The sequence below is a fragment of the Oncorhynchus kisutch genome, linkage group LG28 (assembly GCF_002021735.2).
Source record: "Oncorhynchus kisutch isolate 150728-3 linkage group LG28, Okis_V2, whole genome shotgun sequence".
In the NCBI taxonomy this organism is placed as follows: domain Eukaryota; kingdom Metazoa; phylum Chordata; class Actinopteri; order Salmoniformes; family Salmonidae; genus Oncorhynchus; species Oncorhynchus kisutch.
In genome coordinates, this window is record NC_034201.2 from 20,726,138 (window position 1) to 20,740,407 (window position 14,270).

The window sequence follows — 14,270 nt, forward strand, 5'->3', positions numbered from 1 at the left end:
TTAACAATTATGGTGGCCACTGTGCTCTTGGGGACCTTCAATGCTGCAGACATTTTTGGCACCCTTCCCCAGATCTGTGCCTCGACCCAATCCTAACTGTGGGACCTTATAGTGACAGGTGTGTGCCTTTTCAAATCATGTCCAATCAATTGAATTTGGCACAGGTGGACTCCAATGTAGTTGTAGAAGCATCACAAGGATGATCAATGGAAACAGGATGCACCTGATTTCAATTTTGAGTCTCATAGCAAATGGTCTGAATACTTATGTAAAGAATGTATTTTATTTATTTTTTAGAAATTTGCAGTGAAGGGGTCTGAATACTTTCCGAATGCACTGTAATTGTATGTGTGGGGTACAGAGATGATTTTTGAATGACTCATGTTAAACACTATTATTGCACAAGGAGTAAATCCATACAATTTATTATGTGACTTGTTATGCTTATTTCTACTCCTGAACTTATTTAGGCTTGCCATAACAAAGGGGTTAAATACTTATTGCCACACGGAAGTGACGTCATCGTTTGTGGCGCTGGCAGAATACTAATGAGGTTCAAACATTCATGAGTCGAGCTGGCAACAGTTGTCCACATGTTGATGAGCAGCAAATACGGTATATGATTGCTTTTTTTGTTGTTGTAATTTTGTGAAATCGGACAACTTTTGCAATGTAGTTTACAAAGTTTGCTTCTTTAACATTATCTATAACTTGCTCGTTTTTTTTTAGCTAGATAATATAGCTAGTGACAGTAAGGTTAGTCTAGTAGCTAAATTAGCTATCACAAATCAAGTTTTTCAATCATGCTGTTTGTGAACTTTTCTCTTAGCTAGCTTCACCTGAAAAATTGTCACCAAAATGTCTGCAATTATTACATACATAATGCATGTCCAACTACATAATTTGTAAATGTTTAGTTGTGCGCTAGCCAGCTATGACTCACGGGCAGTCACATGGCTAAGCTGGATTTATGCGTCACAGCGCGCCTTTCTGGACGAAGACCCGCCAGACTGTAATGCCCTTTGGTTTTAACAATAGTTAACCTGCTAAATTAGCTTAATGTTTACATGCAACGAGTTCTTGGCAGCCTGTTTTGTGTTGTAAGGTAGGCTTTGCTTGCTACATACTTCAAGGGCATTGAGATTCATTGATGGATGAAACCACTCATGGGGGTAACATGTTGCTTCCTATTATAGCTAGGCTAGCTTGTGTATAGGCTAAAGTTGATTGTTTGTTGTCAAATGTGGTAGCTAGCTACTAATCTGACAAAAGACACGCTCTTATATCTTTAGAATTTGGACCATCATTACAGCACATCAGTGAAACATGAAAAAAGAGATTGCAGCAGGTGTGTTGTTCCTGAAAAGACTGATCAAAAAGGTGGTAAAGTTGGACACCCAGAAAGTGGACATGTTTGTGGAGCAGTTGACTGTTGCCCTGCAGGAGAAGTTCAGGGGGCATTGGTACCCTGACAACCCCAGCAAAGGACAGGCCTTCAGGTAACTTAACTACTGATATGACCCGTCTGTTGCCTTGCTCTCACTATTTTGACATTCATACCAGTAGTTTTATGAACCTCCAGTCTAGGGTATCATGAGTAAGGTGTATTTTTGATATGCAGTGATTTGTATGATTGGAGTTATCAATGTATTGTATACTCTACTTCGCAGGTGTATTCGGCTGAACAGGTTACAGAAGGAGGATCCAGAGTTGCTGCGGGCCTGCCAGGAGAGTGGGGTTCAGTACAAGGACCTTGGCCTGCCCAGAGAACTCACTCTGTGGGTAGACCCTGGGGAGGTGTGCTGCAGGTCAGTCTTTGGATTTTTGTAACTATTGTCTGCAAGGCGTTAAATCATTTACAGGAGAGTGTGCAAGTTCTGACTTTGGGAGATGGGTAGACAATTGGTATGCAGCCTCAGTTGTTACATTGTTTACCAGTCAAGTAACTAAATTGTTAATATACATTCAGTGATCGAGCATCACAAGTCTTGTTGGCTTCTTCCTTTCATTATCGCGCAGGTATGGAGAGAAGAACCATGCTTTCACGGTGGCCAGTTTCTTTGGTGATGAGACTGTGACTGTGACCAGTGCTGTGGAGAGGGTGACGTCTGACTACCACTCCGGTTCATCTTCAGAGGAGGATAGTGGCCTCAGGGAAACCCGTCCATCCACTACCTGCCCCCAAAATCACCACACATACCAGGTACAACCAGTAATGTAGTGTTTCCATACAGAATACCTCCTTGGTCAGCACTGACAATGGGTCAATTTAAATTATATTTCCCACATGTTTTATTGTTCAAAGGTGATCTACCCAGCTGCTCCTTTGTCGTGTCAAGTGCCCAAGCAAAAGAAGATGGGGCCTGGTAAAGGATATAACGTCCCTCCACGTCCTCCTCACTATGGCTTCAGACCTCAAGGCAGACCCACCCAGCCCTTCAGACACAAAGGCTTGGCTCTGCCTGGCCAGAGAGGGGGGCTCGGATACTGGGGTGGCACTCCAGGCTTGTCTTACTGTTAGGGACCACTGTAGCAAGTGTTGATGTTAGTATTAGCCTGTTCCAGGTTCCCTGAGCTGTTGAGGGTAACCACTAGAGCAAGCAATAGTTCATGGGTGACAGGTAGCCTTGCGGTTAAGAGTGTTGGGTCAGTAACTGAAAGGTTGCTGGTTTGAATCTCCGAGCTGACTAGGTACAACATCTGTCGATGTGCCATTGAGCAAGGCACTTAACCCTTAGTGCTCCTGTAAGTCGCTCTGGAGAAGTGTCTGCTAAGTGACTGAAATGTTAGAGGGAAGGGGGAGGAAGTGGCAAACAAAGTCCACCAAGATGTCTGACCACATTTTTTAAATGTAATTTTGTAGTGAGATAGTCACTGGAATTTGTTATTTTTATGGTAAGAACATTAACTCTTTACACTTGAGAGAATTTGTATTTGTGTGAGTAAAATAATTAGTTGTAATGGATAAGGAATATAGGAATTTGATGTGTATTTTATAGCTATGAAGATATATGTACCATATTTATTTTTGATGGGTTAATTGTATGTTACCTCCTACTGTGCTGTCCATCAGTTATGTTCCAATGAGGAATTGTTTTATTTATTCAGTGTATTAGTATTATGAATTGCGCTTACCACTTAAATTCTGAGACATTAAACACATTTTCTAATCCTACCTCAATGCTGTTTTGATTTGACTATTCTGTAATTGTAATACATATTGCCTTCACACCATCACAGAGGCCATATTTGGTAAATATTAAATAACTTAATATTTTAACCACCTGTAGGCCTACACTACACACACTCAAAAGAAGCATGTAGGTATATGGATGACACCTGTTCAATTCAGTCTTTCTGATTGATGCTGTTCAAAAGCATGTTTGCAATGGCTACTTTTTAAAGCATTTCCAAACATTCTTATAGCTTGTCTGGTTTACAGTCTTTCAAATGGTTGAACATTAAAATGACAATTCAACTATTGGGAAGCTGTGTTCATTGTTGTATTGCTGGTTTCACGTGCTCGGGCGAAATATTGTAGGAAACTGGGAAGAGGTAAGTCCAACATGATTGTGTTCAAGCCGTTGGAAATCAAATTACTATTCAACCAATATGATTTTAGCTAGCTTGAAAAGCTTGCTAACATTGCTAATAATAAAGTTAGCTGGCTTATTAAACATTAACAAAATGGTCAGACTAGCTACATTATCCATAGTGATAAGGTTGTAATTGTCAAAAGCGGATTCATTTTGGGGTAAAAGGTCTGGTGAAACGTCGCAATTCGGCTAACATTTTCTCCGAGTAGTGTCCCTCCTGTAATTCAGACTTGGGTCATTCACAAGTGACATTTCCCACTGGGAACTAGGAGTTTCCGACAGCACTTGAACGCGGCATAAGAGCCTAATACGGTAGGGGGCGTGAAAGTATCTTGGTACACTCGACTTTGTTACCCTCCGGAAATCACGTGTCTAGACTCCTGCTATCCTATGCACCTGCTGAGGCGAAAAAGGATCGGAGAGTTTTGATGCTTCGGGAGAGTGGTCTGTCTGTCAGGAGCGCCGCAGAAGTTATTTTTTCAACCGAGTATTAAAGGAAAAGTATTGGAATAGATAAAGGAATGGATTTCTCGATATCCCACCTCTGCTCTGTATTGATTATTCTCATTGCAGGTAAGTTTGGCTTCCACCGGGTACTTTTTTTTAATCCGCAATTTTAAAAAGAGCGATCGAAAATGGAGTGGCGAGTATGCAGGGTCGTCTCACTCGTTGCGCTGGCGAGCAACATTCTATAAAGTTAACTTTTAGATGTTTGCGACTAAAATAACGATCTGGTAGGCTGCTCTATGGAATTACATGTGATTTAACTTTACTTCAGATTATACTCAGTTGGTTACTCCTGTTCTCACAAAGAATATTGAAAATAGCTTTTTAACATAGTTTTGCAAGCTAGCGTTAGCTGAGAATTGCAAATTGCATCACTGGTCAAAATGTGTGATCACCCCAAATTCCATGCAGGAATTCTGAAATTCCATACTAGAGCCTATTATTCTTCAATTGACTGGAAATTATTTTTTACTTCAAGAATGTAATTTTTCGGTTTATTTTGTTTTATGGTTATTTCATGTGCCTGAGCTAGCTGTTACGTCGTGGGAGAAATTGGTTCATTCTGCAACTCATTTTTGAACGCTACCTATCAAGCGATGTTTTTGTTTTGCATTAGTTAGTGCATAACGTTAGTTAACACACAATAGTCTGATCTGCCTTAGAACCTGTGAAGGGCTTCAAAGTGCTGCAGTTTCTGTCAGCCATCTGCCAATACCATGTAAACTTTATCCCCCTCCCGCGCCAAGGGTGTGCTTTTTAAACCCAGAGAGAAATTAATTACATGTTAGCTGATTATCGACCAGATTTATGTCCATGAAATATGTTAATGTTACTGTGAGTGTGTCATTTCAACCATTAGGCCTATATTTAGTGTAGCTCGTTTTAGTATTTCCTATAGCCTTATAGATAGAGAACAGAGCCTAATTAGCTTTGATTCACAATCCTTCACCAGTAAATATATGAGCGATTTGTTGAGGTCCATTTTCTTCTGACTGCCTGTTAATAATTTCTCACACTCCTGTCACTATCTCCACCCCCCCTCCAAAGTAATCTGCTGAGCAACACCATGTCCAAATGTCCTGCTCTAGTTAATAAATAGTAGTGAACAAAGATTGGGGCTAGAGATATGTAGATTTGGTATGGTAGACACTGTGGTATCATGCAGCTGGAACTCTCTGGGACCTGTTGAAATGGGTATTGGCTCTCACAACATCTAGTTTGGATGGAAATTACCCTCGTTATCAGCAGGTCAGGCGATGCAGATGGGTTATCATTGATTACCTATAAAATAAAAATACATGTTTTTCATCTGGGATGTCCATTATACAGATTGTATTATTGCCGGTGGGTAGCTCAGTGCTGGAGGGTAATTTAGCACTCTTATTATTTGTGTCCTTGTTGCTGTCCTGGAATTTACACTGAAATCAGCCCATTCCTCCTCCTCTCTCACCACAGAAATGAAACCATTGTACTGTAGGTCAGTTGGTTCTCAACCCCTAAAAAGAAGTGGTTCAAAGCTTTTGACCTCGCACACAATCCCTGAACAAATGTAGCCTGCCATTGATGCATTTCTTAAAAGCAAGATACAGAAATGAACTGTTTTACTCCTGCATTTTGAGCTTAGTCATTCATGTTCGCAGTCAATATCATCTAGGGATATCATGTCACTTCTCTGGAGTCCACAGAAAGCAGGATCATACGGCCTACCTGTATGCAGCGGTTGCATGATCTGTCTAACCTTTTTCTTGCTCACAAATATCGTAATTACTTTGTCAGAATGTTAAATCTTCATCCCATAAGTATGGAAGGCATTACGATGTTACAGCTGTCTTTAGACATAGCCAGTAGGCCTAGATACTGGGGTATATAATTGACCCACCCAAACTAGACCTATCTGAAATATGAAAATGATCAATGAAGTCGCCAGGTAGCCTATTCTTCTGGCAAAGATGCGTCCGTAGCAGATTGCTAAACTGTATTCTACATCTTCCATGGGGTTTAACGGCAGTTGGCATCCAATGTTAATGGTGCGTTACCGCCAGCAGCTGGACGGAGTATTGAATAAGAAACTAAAAAAATATTGCTCTGACCGCGAAGAGCCATGGGCAGAGCAATGTCGTTCCTCTCCACTGGTTACAGATAAAAGCCCTGCAATAATGAAGTGCTTTGTTTACACAGGCAGGCTAATCTCTTTCTGCAGTGTTAAAGGTTTGGTTAGGGGTGTTATACTAGCCCAACAATGTGGTTTTTGTTCATGCTGTACATTGTTGTACATTTAGTGGAGAGGCTCATCACTATTCTAATGGCTTCATGAGCTCATCATTTGGGGCACTGTCCCACTTCAGCAGAGTATACAAGCATGGCATTTTTACCAGACTTATCATGGCATTCATCTGACATGGCACAATGATGCATAGGCAGCCTCTTCACAATTGGGATTCAATGCAACTTTGGGCATTTCTTTAAATGAAGTATGTCTAGTTTAGCCTATAAGTTAGACTTAATGAAGATTATATTATTGTATAAGGCCTAGGCCTAAATGAGTGCTTCACAAATAATTTGCAAGAATATAAAGTAAAGGGTGTCGAGGGTTATAGTTGGATTTCTGAGATGTAACAGTTTTCATATAGGCTAGCTTTGCCAACTGAAACAAATGAGCTTTTACAGGGAGCTCAACGTCAAAGGTGATTCTCCTCTTTCCGAGGCTTGTGTCAAGGCTGTGTCTAAGGTGCTTTCTGTGTTTGTTCTGTCAGAGGTACGTTCTCAATATCTTCTCCACGGTCCTGGCTACAATAAGCAGATGCCAGTAAACATCCTCCAGCCAGTCAGCACTTGACTGTGTTGGTTTAAGTTGTGGAGCCTGGCCAGTTATTTTCACAGAAACCTGATGAGGTCTCCTGTAGAGCTGGCTGTGGACTGGTCAGTGCTGAGTGAAGCTGGGGACCTAGCGTAAGGTAAATGCAGAGAGACTAAGGGTGCAGCAGACCTTGGATGTTGTTACCTGATAAGCATGCTGCACGCCACTGTGCCAGCTGGAAGCTTGTTGCTAGGATACCTTGTGAAAACAAGCAAGTAGATCCTGGGAGTGTGATTGGGTTTGGGTCTCATTCAAATGAAGCCTTTCTCTATTGTATTGGTGGGTCTGAAAGATCTCCTTTGAGTCAATCTCATAAACTAAAATCTTTCACAAATGTTTTTATTTGTTCACTTAAGCAATAATACATTAGAGGCCATGTGACATCTTTATCATGACTGTGACATGGTGTAATAAAAATGTCATAACACATGGACTCAAGTGTATTATTGATTTTATACCGTGAGTTACCAGCAAGTTAAAGCTAAGTTATTCCCAAACAATCCATTTTTCAACAAACCGCGATGCTACATTCACTAACACTGGTTATCAAGTGCAATTTTAGGTGTTCTCTGGTCATTAGTTCTATTCATTTTAACTGTCAGGTAAAGCAAAACTACCCGAGCACTGGTTGATAGTTCCATAACTTTGCAGGTTGCTGTGGCAAACAAAAATGCCCCCCCCCCCCCCCCTGCTAGCTAGCCAACTACTCAGCTCATCACTTCAGATTGAAGATGGAAAGATGGCAAACTAGCTGGATTTCTTTGCATATATCCTTAACAATTATGCTGATTTATGATTTCGACTGACTGGGAAAAGCCTTTACGTCTGTCTCTTCCCGACTCCCAACATGTTCTTTATTATGGGACACAGTGGAGATCAAATTTCAATATTGTAACATTGTTTGCAAATATCAGATGTCGATATGCTTTTTACAGTGGCGCTCATGTTTGTAAGTTTCATGGCTTAGCAGATGAGGCAGTTGATCTGTAAAAGTAGTGGTAGTGCGTTGCTAGGTAACGATGTAAACAATGGCACTTTTTATGAACGTGACCATGTGAATGTTGTCGAGTATAAAATGGGCGGGATAGACTCTAACAATGGGAATTCCAAACCACCCGTTGTATAATTAAGCAATAAGGCCCGGAGGAGGTGTGGTATATAGCCAATATGGAGTGCCTGTATACAGCCTTTAGCCGTGGTATATTGGTCATATACCACAGAACTTTGAGGTGCCTTACTGCTATTATAAACTGGTTACCAACGTAATTAGAACAGTAAAAATCTTTGTTTAGTCATACCCACAGCTTTCAGCCAATCAGCATTCAGGGCTCGCACCACCTGGTTTATAAATGGTCTTAGGCTATTGTTAGCTGATCACGGCCAGGGTGAGGTTATTTTGTCCTGACTTAAACGCACCCCTTTGACTCAAACAAGAATATCATATTGTAGTATCTCAAAGTAGAGTGGAGTTTCAGGCAGCCAGTCAGCCTAGTTTTCAGTTACCCTGTTTGAAATAAATCGAGATTTATTTGCTCAGGTGATAATCCATATTGCACTAGAACATATCAGTTTATTTCTATATTTCACTGTTTGGAAAGTCTGCCCTTTATCTAGAAACTGACACAAAGCAAGAGCGATAAGAGAAGGCATCATGAACTGTTCAACCTGAGCTATTGTCATGCATGGGCCCAATGTAGACGGGCAGTGTTGGCTTGAGGTCATCATTTCAAATTCAGTTCTCGTGACATGGCTGCAACAGTTGCATCCCTCCTCTCATTCTGGCAGCAGCGAGCTTCACCTCCAACCCAACATCCGCCCGCTCGGCCTCACTCACTCACTTACTCACTCTGCCCGAGGCCCCGTTTCGTCCTTGGAATATAAAGCAAGAACATGTAGAATTGGATTACACTCCGGGGACGACGCTGCTGTGTCCTTCACAATCTCATGATGAGGACGACAGCCCATGAATATTCAGAGACCCAGGCGGACCTTAAATATTTTAACATGCTGGAGTCATACAGGCCCTGCGTCCAGTGACGCCTTGTTCCCTCGTCTGCCCGGGAGTGCGAAACGACGCTGATCCCTAACCCGAAACACACTCGCTAACCCCCTCCCTTTTTAAAAATGTCATCCTGTCATTTTCGGTTTGTAGAGTGAGTGGACCATTAAGGCGTGCCGATTGCATTCCATTACGGCCAGTGATCATGATTAATAGTAGCTCTTGTTTTCAAGCCTGGTTTACAAGCTGACGGGGATGCCACTGTATTCAGAGTTAATTCCTTATTCACAAGTTTTATTTGACTAGGCAAGTCGGTTAAGAACAGTTTCTTATTTACAATGGCGGCTTACCCCGGCCAAACCTAAAACCGGACGATGCTGGGATAATTTTGCGCTGCCCTATGTGACTCCCAATCACGGCTGGTTGTGATACAGCTTGGAATCGAACCAGGATCTGTAGTGCCGCCTCTAACACTGAGATGCAGTGCCAAAGCACTAGCCTACACAGGGAGGAGCTATTAGTAACCCTTTAATGCTGAAAGGGGGCCTGAGTTAAAACGTTTCTGAATCCCTGGGCTAGCCCATTGATGTTTTAATGAGGGAATAAAGTGAATTGTGACTGGTAAAGATATGTTAGGTGGGATTGGTGCAGGTTTGTGTTCATTAGGAACCTGGGCTTGTCCAATACGAAATGTCATTTTTAATTTTACTCGTTGCACAACGTATGTTGCTTGCTTAATGATTACAATGCAGATGTGCCATAAAATATTGGTGGATGTGCACTATTGAATGGAATTTTCCCTGTGTTTGTGTGGTGTGTTTTAACCTTTCAATAACAAAAAAAAGGTTACGGTGCTGCTGATTCTCCCCTCCCATCAGTCATCAGGCCGACGGTCTGTTAAGATGATGAACACCCCACCACATCCATCACTGGGTCACTCGATGATCACATACGCACAGCCCTGCAACGCCCTCCATCCCCAAATAAGGAATAATGGTCCCTGATGGATAAATGGCTAACTGTGACGGAAATATAATTTTTCAAATTCACCCGTTTGATCGCTCAACTGCCCTGCTCCTGTAGAAGAATGACTAGGCTAAAGGACCCACGGAGCATTTATCATGCATGGTATGAGGGATTTCTTTGCCAAATTTGGGCCATCTTTTGTTATCCACTTATCTCTTATTAAATAAAATAAAATATTTAAATGAAAACTTTCATTTGGAGTATGGATTTACAGTCAATGGCAGAATCTTAAGGTCAAGTGTGCCAGAGGTCGCGTTAGAGTTAAGAAATCTGCATTTTCAAAACGCGGGCCATCCAAAAATTTGCGTTGTAAACCATTCCACCTGCGTTTGATATTGAAAGTCAAGGTCCGCAGCTAGATTTTTTTCACAGAAAATACATTAGTGCAAAACATTCGGTAGGAAATAACTTCATTTTCATCCGAAGTGCAACACTATTTGGCAAGCAGCCACACAAGGAAATGTGCCTACAATGAAAAAGCAAGGTCTTTTTTTGCAAAAAAAGGGGGGTTTGGATCACATTAGTGGCTGTAAGCGAACGAGTGATGCACGTTTGGAGCAATACTGGCTGTATCTAAGGCTCAGCCAATCATTCACATAACAGAATGCAGCAGGCGATTGAAGAGAGAGGAGACAACCAATTTGCTATTTGCAGCAATAGCGCATGCTCTGGAAAGACAGCAGAGTAGAAATGCTGTTTGCCAGTTACAGCAGCGCGTCCCCTGAACGATAACAGAGGTCGGTGAGAAGCCTGACCACGGAGACGGGGGTGAGAAGGTGACGAAAGCGTACTTCATGAGCTGTAACCGAAAAACAACTGGCATTTGGAAAGTTTTGAGTTGAGGGAGAAAGTGTGGTGGAACAAGTAACGTTAGTGTTAAGTATCTTGCTAGCTGGATCAAATTCGCCATTAGCTAGCCAGAGAAATGTTGAGCAACATTAGCAAACTTAACTGATCAAACAATTGAGTTTATGGTGTGAAAATTAGCTGGCTAATGAAGGCAGACGGCTAACTTTAGCTAGCTAACGGTACAACATCAGATGAGCTAACGTTAGCAATCTAACCAATTAGCTATAGTATTAATTGGTATAAAGTTACGACTCCTTGCTGTTCCGCAAATTATAACGCTTTAGTTGCTGCTTACTGGACCCTGGCAATCGGTGTGAAATGTTGACTAGTTAACTAATGTTTTCCCTCTACAATATGTGGTTCATTTTCAGAATTAAAGAATTAGGTGAAAATGAGGCATTGCTTGTGAAACAAGTGGATTCAGGGATCAAGTGTAGCTGGGCCTGGCTTAAACTGAAGGCCACAGAGTTGAAAGCAACACCACACACTTTCCATATTTCTCACTTTTATAATAGAGTGGATGAATGTTATTTTTGCACACATGTAGCCTTGTGCACATGATCAATGTCTACTATAGTGGCCACTATAATAGAGCAAAAATAGAATGCCTGTTTCATTCTATTTCTACTTTAAGATGTTTTTTTCCCCAAGTGCAGTGTGTGTGTGTGTGGTCACAAGTGTTCTATTATAAAGGCTGTCATGGCTAACTGCAATATTAGTGTATTTGCATTTGCAGTTTAGTCTAGGCAATAAATAATTGGATTGCTTTCTTTTACATCTTTTAGCTGTGAATTAGGTTCACATTAACCACCTTGTATTTTACACACAGACTGATCATGTAGATCATATTATTTTGTTTAATTAGTTAAAACCTGCATTTCCCCCTAGCAGGGATTTTTTTATTTATTTTTTGTGTTTCTGTGCAAAAAAAAAGTGTCACCTTTTCAGGTCCTCACCAGTTTGCATTCCTGTACATGACCTAATGTTATGCTTGAAATTAATCTGACATTTTACTAGAGAAAATTAGGCTACACCAAGACTATCACTGGAGGAAATTAACTACACATTAGTCTGATGCCGAGCAGAAATGACAAAAAAAATTGCATTTTCAATCTGCGTTTACAAAACACAACATATATATATATTTTTTCCTGCGTGAAAAACACTGAATTATGCGTTAATGCTACTCCTGGTGTGCAGGTCTCTAATAACCTTAAGTCAGCCTCTTTTTTTTCTTTCTCACAAATGAGTCCTAAGCAATGGATCTGAAACTTAAAGATGCACCATGCAGAAATCGCTCCCCCGTTATCTGTTTGCTAAAATTCATATAGTTCGCATTATTTAAATTTGCAGACATGACTGTAATATACTATATTATTTATTATAGTGTTTTTGGGTCTCCCGAGAGGCGCAGCAGTCTAAGGCACTGCATCTCAGTGCAAGAGGTGTCACTACAGTCCCGGTTTGAATCCAGGCTGTATCACATCCGGCTGTGATTGGGAGTATCATAGGGCGGCGCACAATTGGCCCAGTGTCGTCCGGCCATCATTATAAATAAGAATTTGTTCTTAACTGACTTGCCTAGTTAAATAAAGTTTACGCACACCACACTGACCAAAAATGTATTTTGTTGGCATTTATGTATGTCCCCATTACCAGTAAAATATAATCTAAAGCTATTTCTTACACTTACTTGCTGTTCTGTTTCATTGTTCATTTGTTCAGTCGTTTCATTCTCATCCAGGATTTCTATGGAACGCCGTTTGGGTCTTTGCGTGTCAAAGATGCATGTCAAATAACACTTTGACGTGTCAAATTACACAACATCTGTTTCAGTTACTATAGTTAGCTAGGTGTCACCTAAAATATCCCTAATTTATAAAACGGTTCTTATTTGACTAATGGTGGGGTGACTCATCTATGTGAAGCTAGCACAATAAGGATTAACCACAATAGTGGACTTTGCACAATTCTGTTTGTATTCATTTGCATCACTGTCAATGACGTACTTTTATCTTGAAGGCAAACGGCAAATTCCACTATTGTGCCTAATCCTTGTTGTGCCTAGCTTCACAACACAACCCGCTTCAGTCGAGCCTCACTAGCCAGATGAAACTAGCTGGCTCCTTATAACATTAGCTTTGTGCAACAGGGTTAACTTCTCTAGGGTAGGGGGCAGCATTTGGAATTTTGGATGAAAAGCGTACCCAAATTAAACTGCCTTCTACTTAGTCCCAGAAGATAGGATATGCATATAATTGGTAAATTTGAATAGAAAACACTCTAAAGTTAACAAAACTGTTAAAATAGTATCTGTGAGTATAACAGAATTGATTTGGCAGGTGAGAAAACCTGAGAAAATCCATTCAGGAAGTAGGATTTTTGATGTTATAGTTTTCTATTCAATGCCATTACAGTATCCATTGACTTAGGACTCAAATTGTAGTTCCTATGCCTCCCACTAGATGTCAACAATTTTTAGAAATTGTTTCAGGCTTGTATACTGAAAAATGAGAGAGTAAGAGCAGTCAGAATGAGTGGACCCTGCCGTGTCAGAGCTTTTTCATGCTCGTGACCGAGAGAGTGCCTTTCTTGTTTACCTTTTTTATATTGACGACGTTATTGTCCGGTTGAAATATTATCGATTATTTAGGCTAAAAACAACCTGAGGATTGAATATGAACATAATTTGACATGTTTCTATGAACTTTATGGATACAATTCTTTTGTCTGCCTGTTGTCTTCGTTTGAGCCTGTGGAGTACTGAAGAAAACGCGCAAACAAAACTGAGGTTTTTGGATATAAAATGAATTTATCGAACAAAAGGAACATTTATTGAATAAATGAATGTCTTCTGAGTGCAACCATATGAATATCATCGAAGGTAAGTGATTCATTTTATCTCTATTTCTGACTTGTGTAACTCATCTAACTCTTCTACAGTTTCTAAAACTGTTTGAATGATGTATGTGAGTATAACAGAACTCAAATGTCAGGCAAAAACCTGGGAAAAAAATCCAACCAGGAAGTGGGAAATCTGAGGTTTGTAGTTTGTCAACTCTTTGCCTATCAAATATACAGTGTCTATGGGGTCAAATTGCACTTCCTAAGGCTTCCACTAGATGTCAAGTCTTTTAAACCTTGTTTGATGCTTCTACTGTGAAGGAGGGGGGAATGGGTGCTGAATGAGTAGTGGTCTGGCAGAGTGCCACGAGCTGGTCACGTGCGTTCACGTGAGAGTTAGCTTGCATTACATTGCATTTCTGAAGACAAAGGAGTTCTCCAGTTGGAACATTATTGAAGATTTATGATAAAAACATCCTAAAGATTGATTCTATACTTTGTTTGACATGTTTCCAAGAACTGTAATTCAACTTTATTTCTGAACTTTCGCCTGGACCTGCCCCCGCGTTGAGTTTGGATTTGTGAACTGAAC

At 40.7% G+C, this 14,270-nt stretch overlaps 2 protein-coding genes across 4 annotated transcripts in view; both read left to right on the forward strand.

Annotated features, from left to right (window-relative positions):
• The first annotated feature begins 499 nt into the window (after positions 1-499).
• LOC109872927 (protein BTG3-like) lies at positions 500-3,175 on the forward strand. Of its 3 annotated transcripts, none has more exons than XM_020464351.2 (5): positions 500-615; positions 1,293-1,499; positions 1,671-1,808; positions 2,020-2,203; positions 2,306-3,175. In XM_020464351.2, exons 2-5 carry the CDS (start codon positions 1,327-1,329, stop codon positions 2,519-2,521), a joined length of 711 nt encoding a protein of 236 aa, XP_020319940.1. In that variant the 5' UTR covers positions 500-615; positions 1,293-1,326; the 3' UTR covers positions 2,522-3,175. The 3 variants fall into 3 exon arrangements, with proteins under 3 accessions (XP_020319940.1, XP_020319942.1, XP_020319941.1); XM_020464353.2 differs by having other exon boundaries at positions 563-1,172; XM_020464352.2 differs by lacking the exon at positions 500-615 and adding an exon at positions 817-1,105.
• Positions 3,176-3,929: 754 nt separating this feature from the next.
• The window catches only part of LOC109873143 (coxsackievirus and adenovirus receptor homolog), a 101,980-nt gene continuing 91,639 nt past the window's right edge, over positions 3,930-14,270 (forward strand). Inside the window, exon 1 of the mRNA XM_020464707.2 lies at positions 3,930-4,169. Within this exon, the coding sequence (XP_020320296.2) occupies positions 4,118-4,169 (52 nt within the window). The 5' untranslated portion in view covers positions 3,930-4,117. The remainder of the gene's footprint in view (positions 4,170-14,270) is intronic.

Bases quoted from the DNA above. Each gene is read 5' to 3' on its own strand.
- LOC109872927 (XM_020464351.2), top strand. From the start codon at position 1,327: ATGAAAAAAGAGATTGCAGCAGGTGTGTTGTTCCTGAAAAGACTGATC. The intron at 1,809-2,019 runs GTCAGTCTTTGG...ATTATCGCGCAG, and splicing joins CCTGGGGAGGTGTGCTGCAG to GTATGGAGAGAAGAACCATG. The intron at 2,204-2,305 runs GTACAACCAGTA...TATTGTTCAAAG, and splicing joins AAAATCACCACACATACCAG to GTGATCTACCCAGCTGCTCC.